This window comes from Mastomys coucha, unplaced genomic scaffold, assembly GCF_008632895.1.
Source record: "Mastomys coucha isolate ucsf_1 unplaced genomic scaffold, UCSF_Mcou_1 pScaffold11, whole genome shotgun sequence".
Classification (NCBI taxonomy): Eukaryota; Metazoa; Chordata; class Mammalia; order Rodentia; family Muridae; genus Mastomys; species Mastomys coucha.
In genome coordinates, this window is record NW_022196893.1 from 32,683,218 (window position 1) to 32,697,534 (window position 14,317).

General features: G+C 50.4%; 1 protein-coding gene across 1 annotated transcript in view; it reads left to right on the plus strand.

The window, feature by feature from the left end:
* Positions 1-8,901: 8,901 nt before the first annotated feature.
* Atg101 (autophagy related 101) overlaps positions 8,902-14,317 on the plus strand; it is a 9,387-nt gene continuing 3,971 nt past the window's right edge. The window contains exons 1-2 of the mRNA XM_031356302.1: positions 8,902-9,152; positions 11,705-11,957. Coding sequence (XP_031212162.1) covers positions 11,706-11,957 — 252 coding nt within the window. The 5' untranslated portion in view covers positions 8,902-9,152; position 11,705. The remainder of the gene's footprint in view (positions 9,153-11,704; positions 11,958-14,317) is intronic.

Genomic DNA, 14,317 nt, shown 5'->3' on the forward strand with positions numbered 1-14,317 from the left:
GGCAGAGGCAGGCACATCTCTGAGTTTGTGGCTAGCCTGATCGAGTTCCAGGATAGCCAGGGCTACACAGAAACCCTGTCTTGAAAAAAAATTGGTGTACTGGAGTCCATGTGAGTGCATACACATGTATATGTGTATGCGCACACATGCCATAGCACACATGTGGAAGTTAAAAGACAAGTTGTGAGTCCATGTGTGTGCACACATGCCATAGCACGCGTGTGGAAGTTAAAAGACAAGTTGTAGGAGTCAGGTCTGTCCTTGAACTTGAGATAGAAGTTAGGCCATCCAGCTTCCACTTTGAGATAGAAGTGAGGCCGTCCAGCTTATTGGTAAGCACTTTCACCTCCTGAGCCCCTCACCAGTCCTGTTTTATTTGGGGTGACAGAGTAGGAGGGGGTGATGCTGGGGCCTTACAGATGCCCAGCAAGCACTTTACACTGGGCCAGACCCCCCCCCCCCCCCAGGCCTCTCACTTCTTGGTTTGTACATTTGTACAAACAGAAAGAGGGCCAGGCAGTGGTGGTGCATGCCTTTAATCCCAGCACTTGGGAGGCAGAGGCAGGCGGATTTCTGAGTTCGAAAACAGCCTGGTCTACAGAGTGAGCTCCAGGACAGCCAGGGCTACAAAGAGAAACCCTGTCTTGAAAACCAAAAAAAAAAAAAAAAAAAAAAAAAAAAAAGAAAAAGAAAGAACAAAAAGAGGAATAGACCTAGCCTTTTAGGGTCAGAGGAGAGTTTTGATGTGTGGTGAGCCTGGGAACTGCTGTAGCTGGTGTTATGCAAGCTCTGTTGGATCTACATCCTTAGAGTCCTCCTATCCTTTGCCAACCCCAGTGGCAGGATCTATGCAGCCCGCAAGCAGTCCTTGGATTCTTGGCAGGGAGATTGTTCTGAAGTCATTCTCAGTATCCAAGCATCCTATGGAACTCTCTAGCTCCTGTGTCTACCTGCCTCTCATTTGGGGGCTTGGAGGCAGGTTCTGGCGGCTTGGAGGCAGGTGCAGGTTCTGGCGGCTTAGAGGTGGGTTCTGGCGGGTTAGAGGCAGGTTCTGGTGGCTTGGCTTAGAGGCAGGTTCTGACGGCTTAGAGGCAGATTCTGGAGCTGTCCCTCAGTGAGGGAACAGTTGCCTTCAATGGGTGAGTTCCAGATTTGATATCTAGCACTGGAGGTGAAGATGACCAGAGAAACATGAATCTAAACTGAGAGCATCCTTAGGCCTGTGATAGGCTGGCAAGTGGCAGGTGGCTGGCCACCTTCACTGTGCTTAGCTTCAACTCATTTCCAGAATCTCACAGGAGCCCTGAAGGCAGGACCCTCACAGCCATTTCTCACTACCCTTGGCTTCAGGACTCAATGCAACATCCCCATGGCTCTCGATGAGGGGATCAGAGTGGGCAAACTGGGGCTCTGCTCTGTAGTCAGGAAGACATAAGCTTCCTCTAGGCTGTAACTCAGAGCTCCAGCTGTGCATCCTTATTTGAGATCCCGGAGTACATTTAAGCCTCAGGCCTAAGAAAGGTCTGTGGGGCTCAGGCAGCCCCTGTCTAGCATGGTAGGCTTCCAAGCATGCATCGTGGGACAACAGCTTGTTCCAAGGGAGCTTTCCTAGCAACCCTAGCACCTGGCCCACTTCCCCTTGCTGTTAGAGAAGCCAGAGCCTCACCTAGACTCAGTTTCCCCATCTCTTTGATGACACAGGCTCAGAGCAGAATGGTAGGAGCTGATGTCCAATCTAGTTCCCTCTTGTTTTCCCTGTACCTCAGGTCTGGCAAAAGAATTCATACCCCCAACTGTGTGTGCATATGTGTGTGTGTGAGCGTGTGTGCGCGAGTGTGTGAGCATGTGCGTGTGTGTGCGTGTGTGAGCATGTGCTTGTGTGTGCATGTGAGCATGTGTGAGTGTGTGTGTGTATGTGTGTGTGTGTGTGTGTGTATGACAAGGGGAAATCTGGGTCCTTACCAGACTCTAACCTAGCATGTTGGCAGCTGCTGTACAGCAGGTCCTTCACCAGCGGGATCCTTTTCTCTGGAGGCACTCAGCACCATGACTGCTTTTCTGTTGGTTTGGAGACAGTTTTGCAGTGTGGCAAGGCTGTCCTTGAACTCAGGACAGTTCTGGTTGATGGGATGGTAGGCCTGTACCTAGATAAACATTAGTCACTGTATTTTTATGAGAGCATAATCGTCTTCAGAGGAGGGAAGTGACTTCTCCAGGCTTTATTAATTAAGTGGCTGTGCAGGGTGTGTGCAGTCTCTGGACCATTGGGCTGTCCAGCCCCTGCTTTGCAAATAAAAGACTCTCCACTGACAGCAAGTCCTTTCCGGGACTCTTGCACTTGAGGCACAGGGTGGGGGCTGATCTGTGACTCCTGCCCTGCCCCACCCGAAGGCTGGAGCCTGCAGGCAAGCCCTTTCTTTCCACCAGCAACTGGAAGAACTGGCCTCCAAGTCTTGCTAGGGGCTGAGAGGGCGAACAAGGGGGCATTGAGCCTATTGGGGCCTCACAATGGCGGCTCTGTCCCTGTTGATCGGGGGCTGGGCCCGTTTCCGATGGGGACAATAGTCAAAAGGCAGTGACGCTGGCAGGGCCTGGAATCCCAGGCGGGATTTTCCAAGGCCTCAAAGCCTACTGTTTGTCCTCATGGGAGACCCAGGAAACCTGCCTCCCTATTGCCCCCTACCCACGCTGGGCCCAGTGCCCAGAGGCCCTGTCCCCCTCCCCAGCCCTGAGGTGACTGTGCCTTGGGAAGGGTGGGTTCTGAGGTGGGTACAGCAGCATCTCATTTTCTCTTTAGATCTGGGTGGATGAGGGTGCCTCACATCTTGTCCTGCCCACCCAGTCTCCATTAGAGGAAGGTGGTGGAGGTCAGCCTTGAGGAGAGGAGGAACTTGTCTGTGCTGTTGCTGAGTTGAGCTGTCTACAGATCTGTTCTTATCTTACATACACTGTTCCATGGCAGTGGCCCAGTTCTGCAGATGGAAGCATGTGAGGTGGGAGGCCATTTTGTGGTCCTGGGCAGCGAGCGGCCCTAAGAAGCAGATCAAGGTTGTGTCCTGGGCGGGGGTGGTTCTGGATGGCCTTACGTGAGAGCTGAGCTAGGGATTCTGGAGGGCTTAGCTTCACTGTGTGCCTGACCCTGGTCCCTCTCCAACACCACACTGCTGACTCTAGAGATCCCAGGACCCACGGGCTTTCTCAGAGTGTGAGCACGACAGGCAAGCCCCCTGCCTGCTTGGTTTCCACGTACGTCCAGGCTTGGTCTTACCGTCCCATAGCTCAGTTAGCATCAGCTCTTCCCTTCAGAGGAACCTGTGTTCACCCCCAGGCTGTCTCTGGCCCTGTGCTAAGTGCAGGCTCTCTGGAATCTGCCTACACCTTGCCCTAGACCCAAGTTTAGGGGGCTATCTGGTGAAGGCCTTGATGGCTAGCAGGATTTGAAACTTCAGAGCCAGGTGGGAGGAAAAAGCCTCTTTGCTGTCCTTTCTGAGTGCAGAAGGCCCATTCCAGGCTCCCCAGCTGGATTCCAGCCTGACCCTGCATTCCAGGGCCCCCCATCACTCTTGGCCCTGGCCTCTTCCTTGGGTCTGCTTCCCCTAGACTCCTGCTCATCTTCCTCACCACTCTGGCTCCCTTCTTGTCTTGCTGGGCCCTGAACCTGGCAGACTGGGATGGGGGGGCACTTGAGGTCTCTTCAAGGTCTGACCCAGACACTGGCAATGTCTTCCTCCACTCATGACCATAAATCAGGCTCTCTGTGGCTGTGGGGGTTGAGGGTGGCAGCTGAGCCAGTTAGGGGAGGGTGTTGAGGGGGGCTGTCCCAGTTGGTACATGCTGTGTTAGCAGGGAGCGGTGCCCAGCTGCAAGCCAGGCAGGCCTGGTGCTGACTGGCCCTGCTCATCCAGCCTGGGTCCCCCAGGAGACCAGCCTTGGGGGGTAACCAAGCAAGAAACCTGTATTTTTTTTTCCCAGTGTCTCAGGGAGTTGGAATACCATAAAGATAGATTGTCCCTGTTTAGCATGAAACCAGGACCAGAGAAACAGTCCCCAAGGAGAGATATAGACCCTGACCTGAATCCTAGGGTTTTTCTCAAAGATGGTCACTAGACTCCTTCTCCAGGAGTGATAGATAGACAGGCACATGCTCTCAAGGAGACAAATGCACAACATTTACAGGGAGAAAGGATAATCTTTCACTCAAGGGACAGTTGCATGTAAACCCCACTTGGCCAGACATACAGGCCTTTACAGTGAATGGACAGGCAGCACTTAAAACTCAAGAAGAGCAGATCCCCTAAAGTCCTGAGGTCAGACAGCAGTCAAACACACAGCCTGACGAAGCTGGCAAGTTTTGCCACCATCTCTGCTACTCTATCCCACGTGACTTTCCACTTTCTCCTCCACTCAGCCACTTTGTCTGCCACAGAGGGCGGAGGTGGGGAGCGACATCTCAGAAAGAGTGGGAGGTGGACAGATCCTTGCCTTGGATCCCAGGGGACAGATGTCAGAAGGGGACAGCTGGTCTCCTTTGCACCCCGTGGCCTAGCTAGAGGTTCAGCAGACAGGGTTCTGGCTATGCAAGGCTGGCCACCGTCAGGAGCCCCCAGGCTGACGTCAGTCCCACTCAGAGTTGTTGCTGGGGTTTGAGTCACGCCCTGTGACGCCATTAGGGTCAGCTCTGCAGCAGCTGGAGTGGCCTTCGGGGGCCAGCTTCAGGGCTCAACACTCCCCCTGTGTACACCCCAGGATGAGGTGGGGCCATCCGAGGCCACATTCATCAGGCTACGCCAGCTGCCTGCTTCCAAGGACTTGGGTTGGTCTTCAAGGTCTCTCCCCAGACCTTTGCAGCATGCACAGCTGATAGCATCCTAGTCAGCTGCCTGGCTGCTGGGACACAGGACTCTCTCCGAGAAGTCTGAGCTTCTGTCCCTGCCTTTCGTGCCTCAGAGCTCCACTCTTAACCCTCAGCAAGCCCCCTCCCTGCCAGCCTCCTTTTTGTCCCCTTCTCAGAATACTCGGTAGCTCCGTGGCTTCCTGGCATCCCCCACCCTCTGCCCCCCACGCTGCCCAACCGCTCAAGTTGCTGTCCTGTGTTCTCTGCCGTGGACTGGCTTTTCTTCTCATGTCTAGTCATTTCCCATCTTTCTGAGAATGTGACTCGCTACTTCTCTTAAGGATGCTGGATTTCTTGTTTTCTTTTGTTTTGAGACAGGGTCTTTTTTGCCACATGATCCAAATTGGCCTCATAGTTACTCTGTAGCCCAGGCTGGCTTTGAATTTTTGATCCTCAGACTCACAAGGCTGGATTATAGGACTGTAGTACCTGGCCTGGTTTCTTCTTTACTGAGTGTGTCCCTTTTCTTTCCAGACCACCGGTGTCTTCCGAGAATGACAGCAGTAGCTGCCCTCCTCGCTCCTGATGCGTGTTTTCCAAACTACTTATTTTTTCTTCCCATTTAAAAAGACTTATCTATTTTATTTTGCATGCACAAGTATTTTTGCTTGTGTACATGTCTTGTATTACCTGATTGTTAAGAGAGGGCACCAGTGGGCAATTGTGACCTGCCATGTGGGTGCTGAGAATTAAACCCAAGTTCTGTGCAAGAACCACAGAGGCATCTCTTCAGGCTTCAGATCATTTCTTGAGGCTTCTTGGCCAGGTGTGTCTCCCAGCTCATCTCTGCTGTGAGCAAGCCCCGGCATTCCCAGAGAGCTGGAATCTGCTCTGTATGGTATTTCATGGGGCTGATGCTAGATCTTGAGCTATATCCCCAGAACTCATTTTATTATGCTTTTAAAGTTTTCTTTCTTTTTGTTTTCTGCATATAACTTTTTTTTTTGCCTGCAAGTTTGTATGTACAGCATGTGACTGGATCCTTAGAGGCTGGAAGAAGCCATTGGATCCCCTGGACCTGGAGTTGTGAGCTTCTGTGTGGGTGCTGAGAATTGAACCCAGAGTCTCTGAAAGAGCAGCCAGTACTCTTTAACCACTCTTAACCATCTCTCCAGCTCTTTTTATACTGTTAATTTTGACACACGTTTCTCTCATTGCTCAGGCTGGCCTTGAACTCATTCTGTATCTCAGGGTGGCTTTTAGCATTGGAAATTACAGTCATGAGTCCTGACTAAACAACTGTATATTGACCATTAGGGGTCAGGGCATAGGATCAGAGAACTTATGCCACACAGACCTATCTGTCTGTCTGTCTGTCTTTCTATCTATCTATTTTGGCTAAGGCTAGAATAATCAGAGAAGGATGGGACCCAAGATTTGAGGAGCCCTGGAAAGAGTCAAGAAGGTCTGAGGAGGCAAGGCTTGGCCAGCATGGGAAGCCAGAGAGGTGAAAGGACTCAGCTTCAATGGCAGGCAGCAGAGGCTGCACAGGGAGGAAGTGGATTGAGGAGTAGGGAGAAGAGAGCTGGAAGGAAGGCAGGCTACAGGCCTATCCTTCCAGCTCTCAGAGGTGGAGATGGGGGAATCAAGAATCACAAGCCAGCCAGGCAGTGGTGGCACACACCTTTAATCCCAGCACCTGAGAGGCAGAGGCAGGTGGATTTCTGAGCTTGAGGCCAGCGTAGTCTACAGAGTGAGTTCCAGGACAGCCAGGGCTACACAGAGAAACCCTGTCTCAAACAAAACAAAACAAAACAAAACCAAAACAACAACAACAAAAAGAATCACAAGCCAGTCCTGGAAAGAGGCTCTCTCAAAACACCAACACACTAGCAACAACAACAGCAGTAGCAGGAGCAGCAATGATGTAACAACAAGGTGAGTAAAAACATCAAGAGAGTGAAGCAAGAGCAGCTATGTGGCCCTGGCAAGTGTCCGCACAGGGACACAGAACCAGTAGGATACACAGACACAGATGCACACATGGGATGGCATGTTTAACCACATGTTTATCACATGGGATAGTTCATATCATTATAGAGACAGCCCAAGAGCTGATGTCAGCAATTCGAGAACCAAGAGATCTGAAGGTTTAGGTTGAGTCTGAGTGCTTCAGTCCAGAGACTGGAGAAAGGACAGACGCCCTGTCCTAAAGCAGTAAGGAATGCTCCTCACAGGGGACCGAGCCTTTGTGTTCTAGCCAAGGTGTATGTGAGTGGACTGTACCCATCACTTTGGGAGGACTGTCTACTTCATTGAGTTTGCCACTTTCAGTATTGCTCTCCTAGAAACACCTTCAATGCATTATCTCACAAGTGTCTGGGGTTGTTCCAGGCAAGTTGGGGGTGTCACATACAGTTAACCATTACAGGAAAGTACTGCACACCACTGAGTCTCAGTTTCATTATCTCTAACTGGGGCTGCTGAGTAACATTTTATCTCACGTGAAAGGCACAGTTGTGGGTAAGTCATCACTGCTCTGCCTTTGAAGTGCTGCCATGACAGCTACCAAGGCTGAATGATGTCCTTAGGTTAGTGCCAGCAAAGAGCTTGAGACAGAGTGTGGGCTAGAGTTGTAGCTTAGTGGGAAAGAATCCACCTAATATGCCCAAGGCCCTAGGTTCGATACCCCACCCCACCCTTCGAAGCCCATTGTACCCCTTTATCAATTTTAGACTCCGAATTCATCAGCGTCCTGTGGCTTGAAATTGACACCAAGGGAAGTTGACAAACATACCATGAATCAAGGAGGTTCCCTTCTACACAGTAAGTGCTGTACATCTGATACACTCCTTCCTGTGGGTGAGATGTGTTAAAGAATGGTAGTGTGGGGAGGGTTGTGCAGGAGAAGCCAGGCAAGTAAGCTCCTGTGCTGGTAAGAGGCACCTGTTTGAACTCGAGGTTCTGTTGTTTACTTAGTGATCTATATAAGTGACTTAACTTCTCTTACTGTCAAATTCTCATCCACCTTGTAGGATTGCTAGATACAAAGATACAAGATTGCTATGGGAGATGAAATGTGTTTGGAAATGGAGCACATTAATGCTCACGTTAAACAACTCACGAGTGCCCCCTGTTGGAAGTTAGGGATGTGCTTGCTCTTTAGGAGCTAAGAGCAATTGACCAAACCTGTGGGTTCTGGGCCTTACCAACAACATAGACAACTAAAAACACTCCAAGAAATTATACAGCTGGAACACTTAGTTTATATTTTTAGGGCGCCTTATAGATTACAAAGGTATCGCTTGTGATCCCTCACAGCAGCTCCCCGTTTAAAAGGGGATTCGGAAAGGATAAGTAATGTCAGAGAAGCAACCGCATAATCGTTAAAGACTAGACTGCCCCCTGCCCGGTCATCACACAACATCAGGTAGTGCTTGTATTAAGGTAACTTAGGAAGACTAAGCTCCCTTTTCAAAATCTTCCTGTGGGTCTGAGTTCAGAGAGCCCGACTGTTGTGCACTTTGGGCCAACACAGACTCGGCATCCTCTCAGCATCCTGCAGCACACCGGTGTGCGTTCATCTTCAGGCACCTCTCAGATGCTATGGCCTTGATCTTGGAATCCCTCTTGTCTTAAGGTGGTCGGCACCCAGTGTGGAGGCCACGATGGGTTGCAGGGGAGGGCTCTCCGTCGATGACTCGGCCCGGCCACCAGGGGCACCGCAGAGTCCATCCGTCCCCTCTGTCCCTCTCGTCTCGATGGCGGAAGTGAGTTGTCCCAGCCCAAACAACGCTCTCGGTGGTGGGAGTGAATGGACTCGTCCAAACGAGGGGGAGTTCCTCTTACCGAGTCTAGGGCCCGAGGGACAAACAAGAACAAAAAAACATAACACTACAGTTACGTGGCATTATAAGAGGGTAAGTAGCTCGTGCGAGCTTCCCGATGCCGTGGCTGTAGCGGCGTCCGGCTGGGTCGAGCGGAGCCTGGCCAGCACCCGCTATGGGCGCGGATGGTTCCTTCCGGTTCCGCCCTCCGGCCGGGCAAAACTTCCGGTCCGCGCGCCGCTCAGGCGCAGGAGCACAGGCCTGGACCGGCGGCTGTAAGTTTTGGACCCTGTCGTCGTCGTCGTCGTCTGCGCTGCTGCCCCGAGACGGCGCGAGGTCGCGGGCAGTGACCCTGACGTCCGGTCGAATTCTCCGTGCGGATCCAAATAGACTGAGTTTGCTTTTGGTCTGTCCCCGAATACTCCGCGTTCGCGCTAGGGAAGAAGAGGACCCGAGGCTGAGTGGCTCCTGCTCGGATTTCTACTAGCAAGGTAGGCCATGGGTGTGTCCCGGGTCATCCGGACTTCTGCTTAATGGTTAGGGGGGGACCAGAGGGAAATGCAAATGTTGTTTCTGTGTAAAAACTGGCTGATCTTGGAAGGCAGGGTTGGGTCCTGGAGTAATGCTGAAACCGAAGGAAGTTGCTGGTTAGAGGGAGAAATAGTTTGAAAAGGCTGGACCAGAGCCGGGAATCTCTAGGTGGGAAAATGCAGAATGGAATTAAACAGCAGAACAAATAATAATGAGTAAGGGGGTCGTCGCATCCTTGATCCACGAGAAACGAACTCTTGGAAGAACCTGGTATTCCGGGCCAGGATACACTGAGGGGTTAACAGGAGCCAGTTTATAGCGACAAATGGGCTCTCTGCTGTAGGAACAGTGAGAGGCAGAAAACACCCGGCAGGACAGGTATGCCTGAGTTAATAATGGCCAGGTGAGAGGGAGCCAGTCTGATGGCAGAGCGGTCCACACTCTGTTGCCTTGCACCTAGAATGGAGACAAAGCCCAGCTCTTGGGACGCTGAGGCAGAAAATTTGCTGCCTCAGTCTAGGAGTTGGAGGACAGCCTGGATTAGATGAAGGGGTGTCTCAAAAATCACCCCCCCCATCTAAAACACACTAATAAGGCAGATAGCAAAACTAAAGCCAGTGGATTGAAACACGAGGTGCAGATTCTTTTGATAGAAGAAATAGTTGAACTGTTTAGAGATGAGATGGTCACCAAGAAACTGGCAAGTAGAACACACATGGAAGAAATGTAACTTCTTGCACTCCCTGTGGGGTTTGTTATCTTAAGTTCCTTCCCCACCCCACACTTGAGTGGTTCTTTGCGTGGTTTCCAAGTAGAAACAGTACAGTAACAAATGTAGCACCTAATGCTTCATGTTTGCTACGTGACAGGCAGTTTTAAGGGGTCTACACATCTAACTCATTCAGTCTTTGAGGCAGTTATTTGAAAGTGCCATTGCTTTGTTATTATTAGCTGGCTTTTTTATGGATCCTGGAGATTGGACCCCTCACTCTTGCAAGACAAATGCCCTGCCACTGAATGACACCCTCAGCTTGTACAGATGTAGGGCAGAGGTACACTCTAATCCTGGATGCCTGACATTTGAGTCATTGTTTTCAACTAGTAGATTGTTTTACATAAAATATCCTAAATCTTTGCTGCAGTCCCAATTTATAGGTAGAAAACAGGTTTACAAAGGCCGAATGATTTTCTTAAGGTCTGAGAGAGTCTTAGTTCTTCTGTTCCTGTTGGAAAATACCTGAGATTGCAGGTGGTGGTACCACACATCTTTAATCCCAGCACTTGAAAGGTAGAGGCAAGAGGATCTCTGAGTTCACGGCCAGCCTGGTCTATGGAGGGAGGTCTAGGACAGTCAGGGCTACACAGAGAAACCTTGTCTGTAAAAGAAAACAAAAGATTGAAACACCCTACAGGAATGTGTAGCAGAGCCAGGCTCACCCTGTAGTCACACCTGTCTAGGAGGGACTGGGAAAGAGATCAGTCTAGGAAACAGATCTTGTCTGTCTGTCTCTTTGTTGAGGGGAGTCATGCTTTTAAATACAAGTATCTCTCTCTGTTTTGTCCTGGAACTCACTATCTCACTATGTAGTCTAGGCTATTCTTGAACTCACTGAGATCCACCTGCCTCTGCCTCCTGAGTACTGGGATAAAAGGTCTGTGCTACCACAACCAGCTCAGACTTTTTCTCTTACAAATGAATAAGAAGCAGGAACACTGTTGTTAGGTATCAGTGGACCCAGGTTGGCCGTGAGCGCTCCTACACTGCATCCCTCACTGTTCCCTGTTGGACATGAGCGTTCCTGCACTGTATACCTCACTGCTCCCTCTTGGATGTGAGCACTCCCACACAGCATACCTTACTGCCCCATTGCTAAGTTGTACTTCTGCTCATCTTACTGCCCAACCTTTCCGCATTAAATGTATTTTGGCGTGGAGTCTAGATGACCCTGCAGTGTGTGTATTACAGGTTCTAAAGCCAGCCTTTACAGCTTTCATTGGTTTGTCCAAAGTTTCCCTAAAGGAGTCAACAAGAGCTGGCTTTCCAATGCAGAGATCTGATGTTGATGTTGGCACAAGGGTTCTGTAACTTGTTGCCCTTGGGACAGAGTCCACTTGCTTTAACCAGGCCACTAAGGTCCCAGAAAGTTGACTCAGGCTGTTCTCACTGTGCTCCCATCTCAGGCGCTTGCCCTTGTGGGACCCTTTCCCTTCCTGCGTCTGCAGTTTCCTGTGTCTGCCTGTTGCAGCACAGTGAGTCTTGACTGAACACCACAGATGAATGCAAGTCTCACCTCACTTGGTATTTGGACTGGAGATCTTGAAGCTCTGCCCCTTGCTGATCCCCAGGGTCTGTGGGTTTCTCATAAAATGTGCTGCCAAAACACAGAAGGGCTGATGCAGGCAGGGGCTGAGCCCAGTTGAGCAGGAAGCGGACAGGACCTTCCTGATGATCTGACTTGGTTCTGTCAGGTGGGGTGAAGCGTCCCATCTCTTGTCTTTGCTTTGGCTCTAGGATGAACTGTCGATCAGAAGTGCTGGAGGTGTCGGTGGAGGGGCGGCAGGTGGAGGAGGCCATGCTGGCAGTGCTGCACACCGTGCTCCTGCATCGCAGCACAGGCAAGTTCCACTACAAGAAGGAGGGCACGTACTCCATCGGCACTGTGGGCATCCAGGATGTAGACTGTGACTTCATTGACTTCACGTACGTGCGTGTCTCCTCTGAGGAGCTGGACCGTGCCTTGCGCAAGGTTGTCGGGGAATTCAAGGTAGGTGCGTGACCCAGCTAATGGCAGGTGGACCTGGAATGTGAACGTCTTCACTCTGGCTATGTGCTGACTGGCTTGCCTTGCCAAAGAGCAGACCCTTCTTAAAGGCTCAAAAGCACAGATGTGTGGAGGGCTCTGTGGGGGAGGTAGGCTCTGTGTGTCTGGGAGGGCATGTATACAACTCAGGAGGAAGAGCGAGCTGAACGCCATCTCAGCCCCACAGCTTAAACAGTGAGGCCCCTGCTCCCATGGTCTACAGATGTCTGTGATGCCCTCTTACACTTGTTTCTTTCTTTCTCACACAGTCTGGGCTGAAACTCTGTAAGAGGGGGATGTGCTTGGCAGAGTGGCTTTTGTCTGAATGTGAAGTCCCTTTGGGCACCTGTGACCCTGCCTGTGTACACTTTTGTAGGCAGGAAGAAAGGGTAAGGGACACAGCAGGCCGCTCAGTTGGTCATATCCCTCTGCTGATGGAAATGACATTGTGGATTTTTAATGTTTTTTTGGGGATAGTGTAGAGAAGAATGGTTTCTGTGATGTGTTAGATATGTATGCCATTGCACCTTGCTCTTACCATCCTTCTCTTGATGACCTCCTTCCTCCCCATGGTGCTCCTCTCATGTCATGCATGTGTCTGCATATATTTAATCTAGACTCTGTGCGAGAGACCGTGTGTGATTTGTTGTTTTATTTCTCCCACATTGCCCCATTCCCCCCTCACCACCACCGGTGATGTGATTTTTATTGTTGTCTTTATTGAGATGTCTAATTTCAAAGTACGGAAGGGAAATCCTTCCTCTTTCTTACCTTTCTCCCTCCCTTCATTCCTCTGTCTCCTGAGCCTGTCTGTTCCGAGGCATAGTTGACGTAGGGTTTGTACAGCCAGGGACGCACTCCTAGGCTCTCACATTGAGCTCCAGCACCACTGTCCCTGTAAGCTTGGAAAGGGTGAGGTTGTGAGGTTTTCCTACTGACTCTAGAGGCAGTGACTGTCCCTCTGACAGGCAGGCACAGAGAAGAGGGCTTACGAATAGGGACCTGTGAACATGGAGGCTAACCTAGTCTATATAGCTCTAAGACAGCTAGAGCTGCAAAGTGAGTCTGGGTCTCAAAAAAGAAGTGTGTAGGGGTAACTCTTAGGGACTAGAGCCATCCTTCCCCCTCAGTAAGTCTGACCTTGGCAGATGACATCACAGACACAAACTTGAAGTGACAGTGGCTCCTGCCTCATGGACCACAAGGGCTTAGTGATCAAGATGTGCCTAGGGGTTGAATGGAGTCTGCTGCTATTGCAGGTCTATGGAGGAATGAGTATACCACCTGAGGCTTCTTTACCTTCTGGTGCTCAGGGTCTGGTCCAGCCCAGCTTGGAGCTGCAGCCCACAGGACAGCATAGGTAGAATTATAGGTAGTCGGCTCCATGAAGACAACAAGTGAAGCTACCAGATCACTTCCCCTAACTCTGTCCCTTAATTGCCTCTTTTCTAAACTGGTCCCTCAGGCTTCACCATTCTTGCTTTTAAAGAGAGACAAAGTTGGTGCTGGAGAGGTGGCTCAGAGGTTAAGAGCACTGGCTGCTCTTGCAGAGGTCCTAAGTTCAATTCCCAGGAACTACATGGTGGCTCATGACTATCTATAGTGGGATTTGATGCCCTCTTCTGGCATGTAAATGCAGATAGAACGCTCATACATTAAATGGATACATTTTTTTTTTTTTTTGAGACAGGGTTTCTTTGTATAGCCCTGGCTGTCCTGGAACTCACTCTATAGACCAGGCTGGCCTCGAACTCAGAAATCGCCTGTCTCTGCCTCCCAAGTGCTGGGATTAAAGGTGTGCGCCACCACCGCCCGGCTAAATAGGATTTTTGTTTGTTTGTTTGTTTGTTTTTGTTTTTTTGAGACAGGGTTTCTCTGTATAGCCTTGACTGTCCTAGAACTGATACATCTTTTTAAAAAGTGAATTTGTGCTATCAGGATATAGAAAAGCAATTAGAGTTTTTCTGGGGGGAGATATTGGAGAGTGTTAGAAGAGATTGTATTTTATTTACAAGTATATGTGTATGTCTGTGTAAGTATAAGCCACAGGTGTGCACATGCCAGTGGAGCCCAGAAGAGGCTGTCAGAGTCTCTGGAGCTGAAATTAGATGTGATTGTGAATGTTGGAACTCCTCAGGTCCTTTGTAAGTACTCTTAACCAGTGAGCCCTTTCTGCAGTCCTAGAAAGTGAGGGGACCCAATTGGTATAGCAGAAAGAGGAGGCCCTAAGTGTAAAAGAGGAGGCCCCTAGTGTGAAAGAGGAGGCTCTTAGTGTGAAGAGGAGGCCCCTAGTGTGAAAGAGGAGGCTCTTAGTGTGAAAGAGG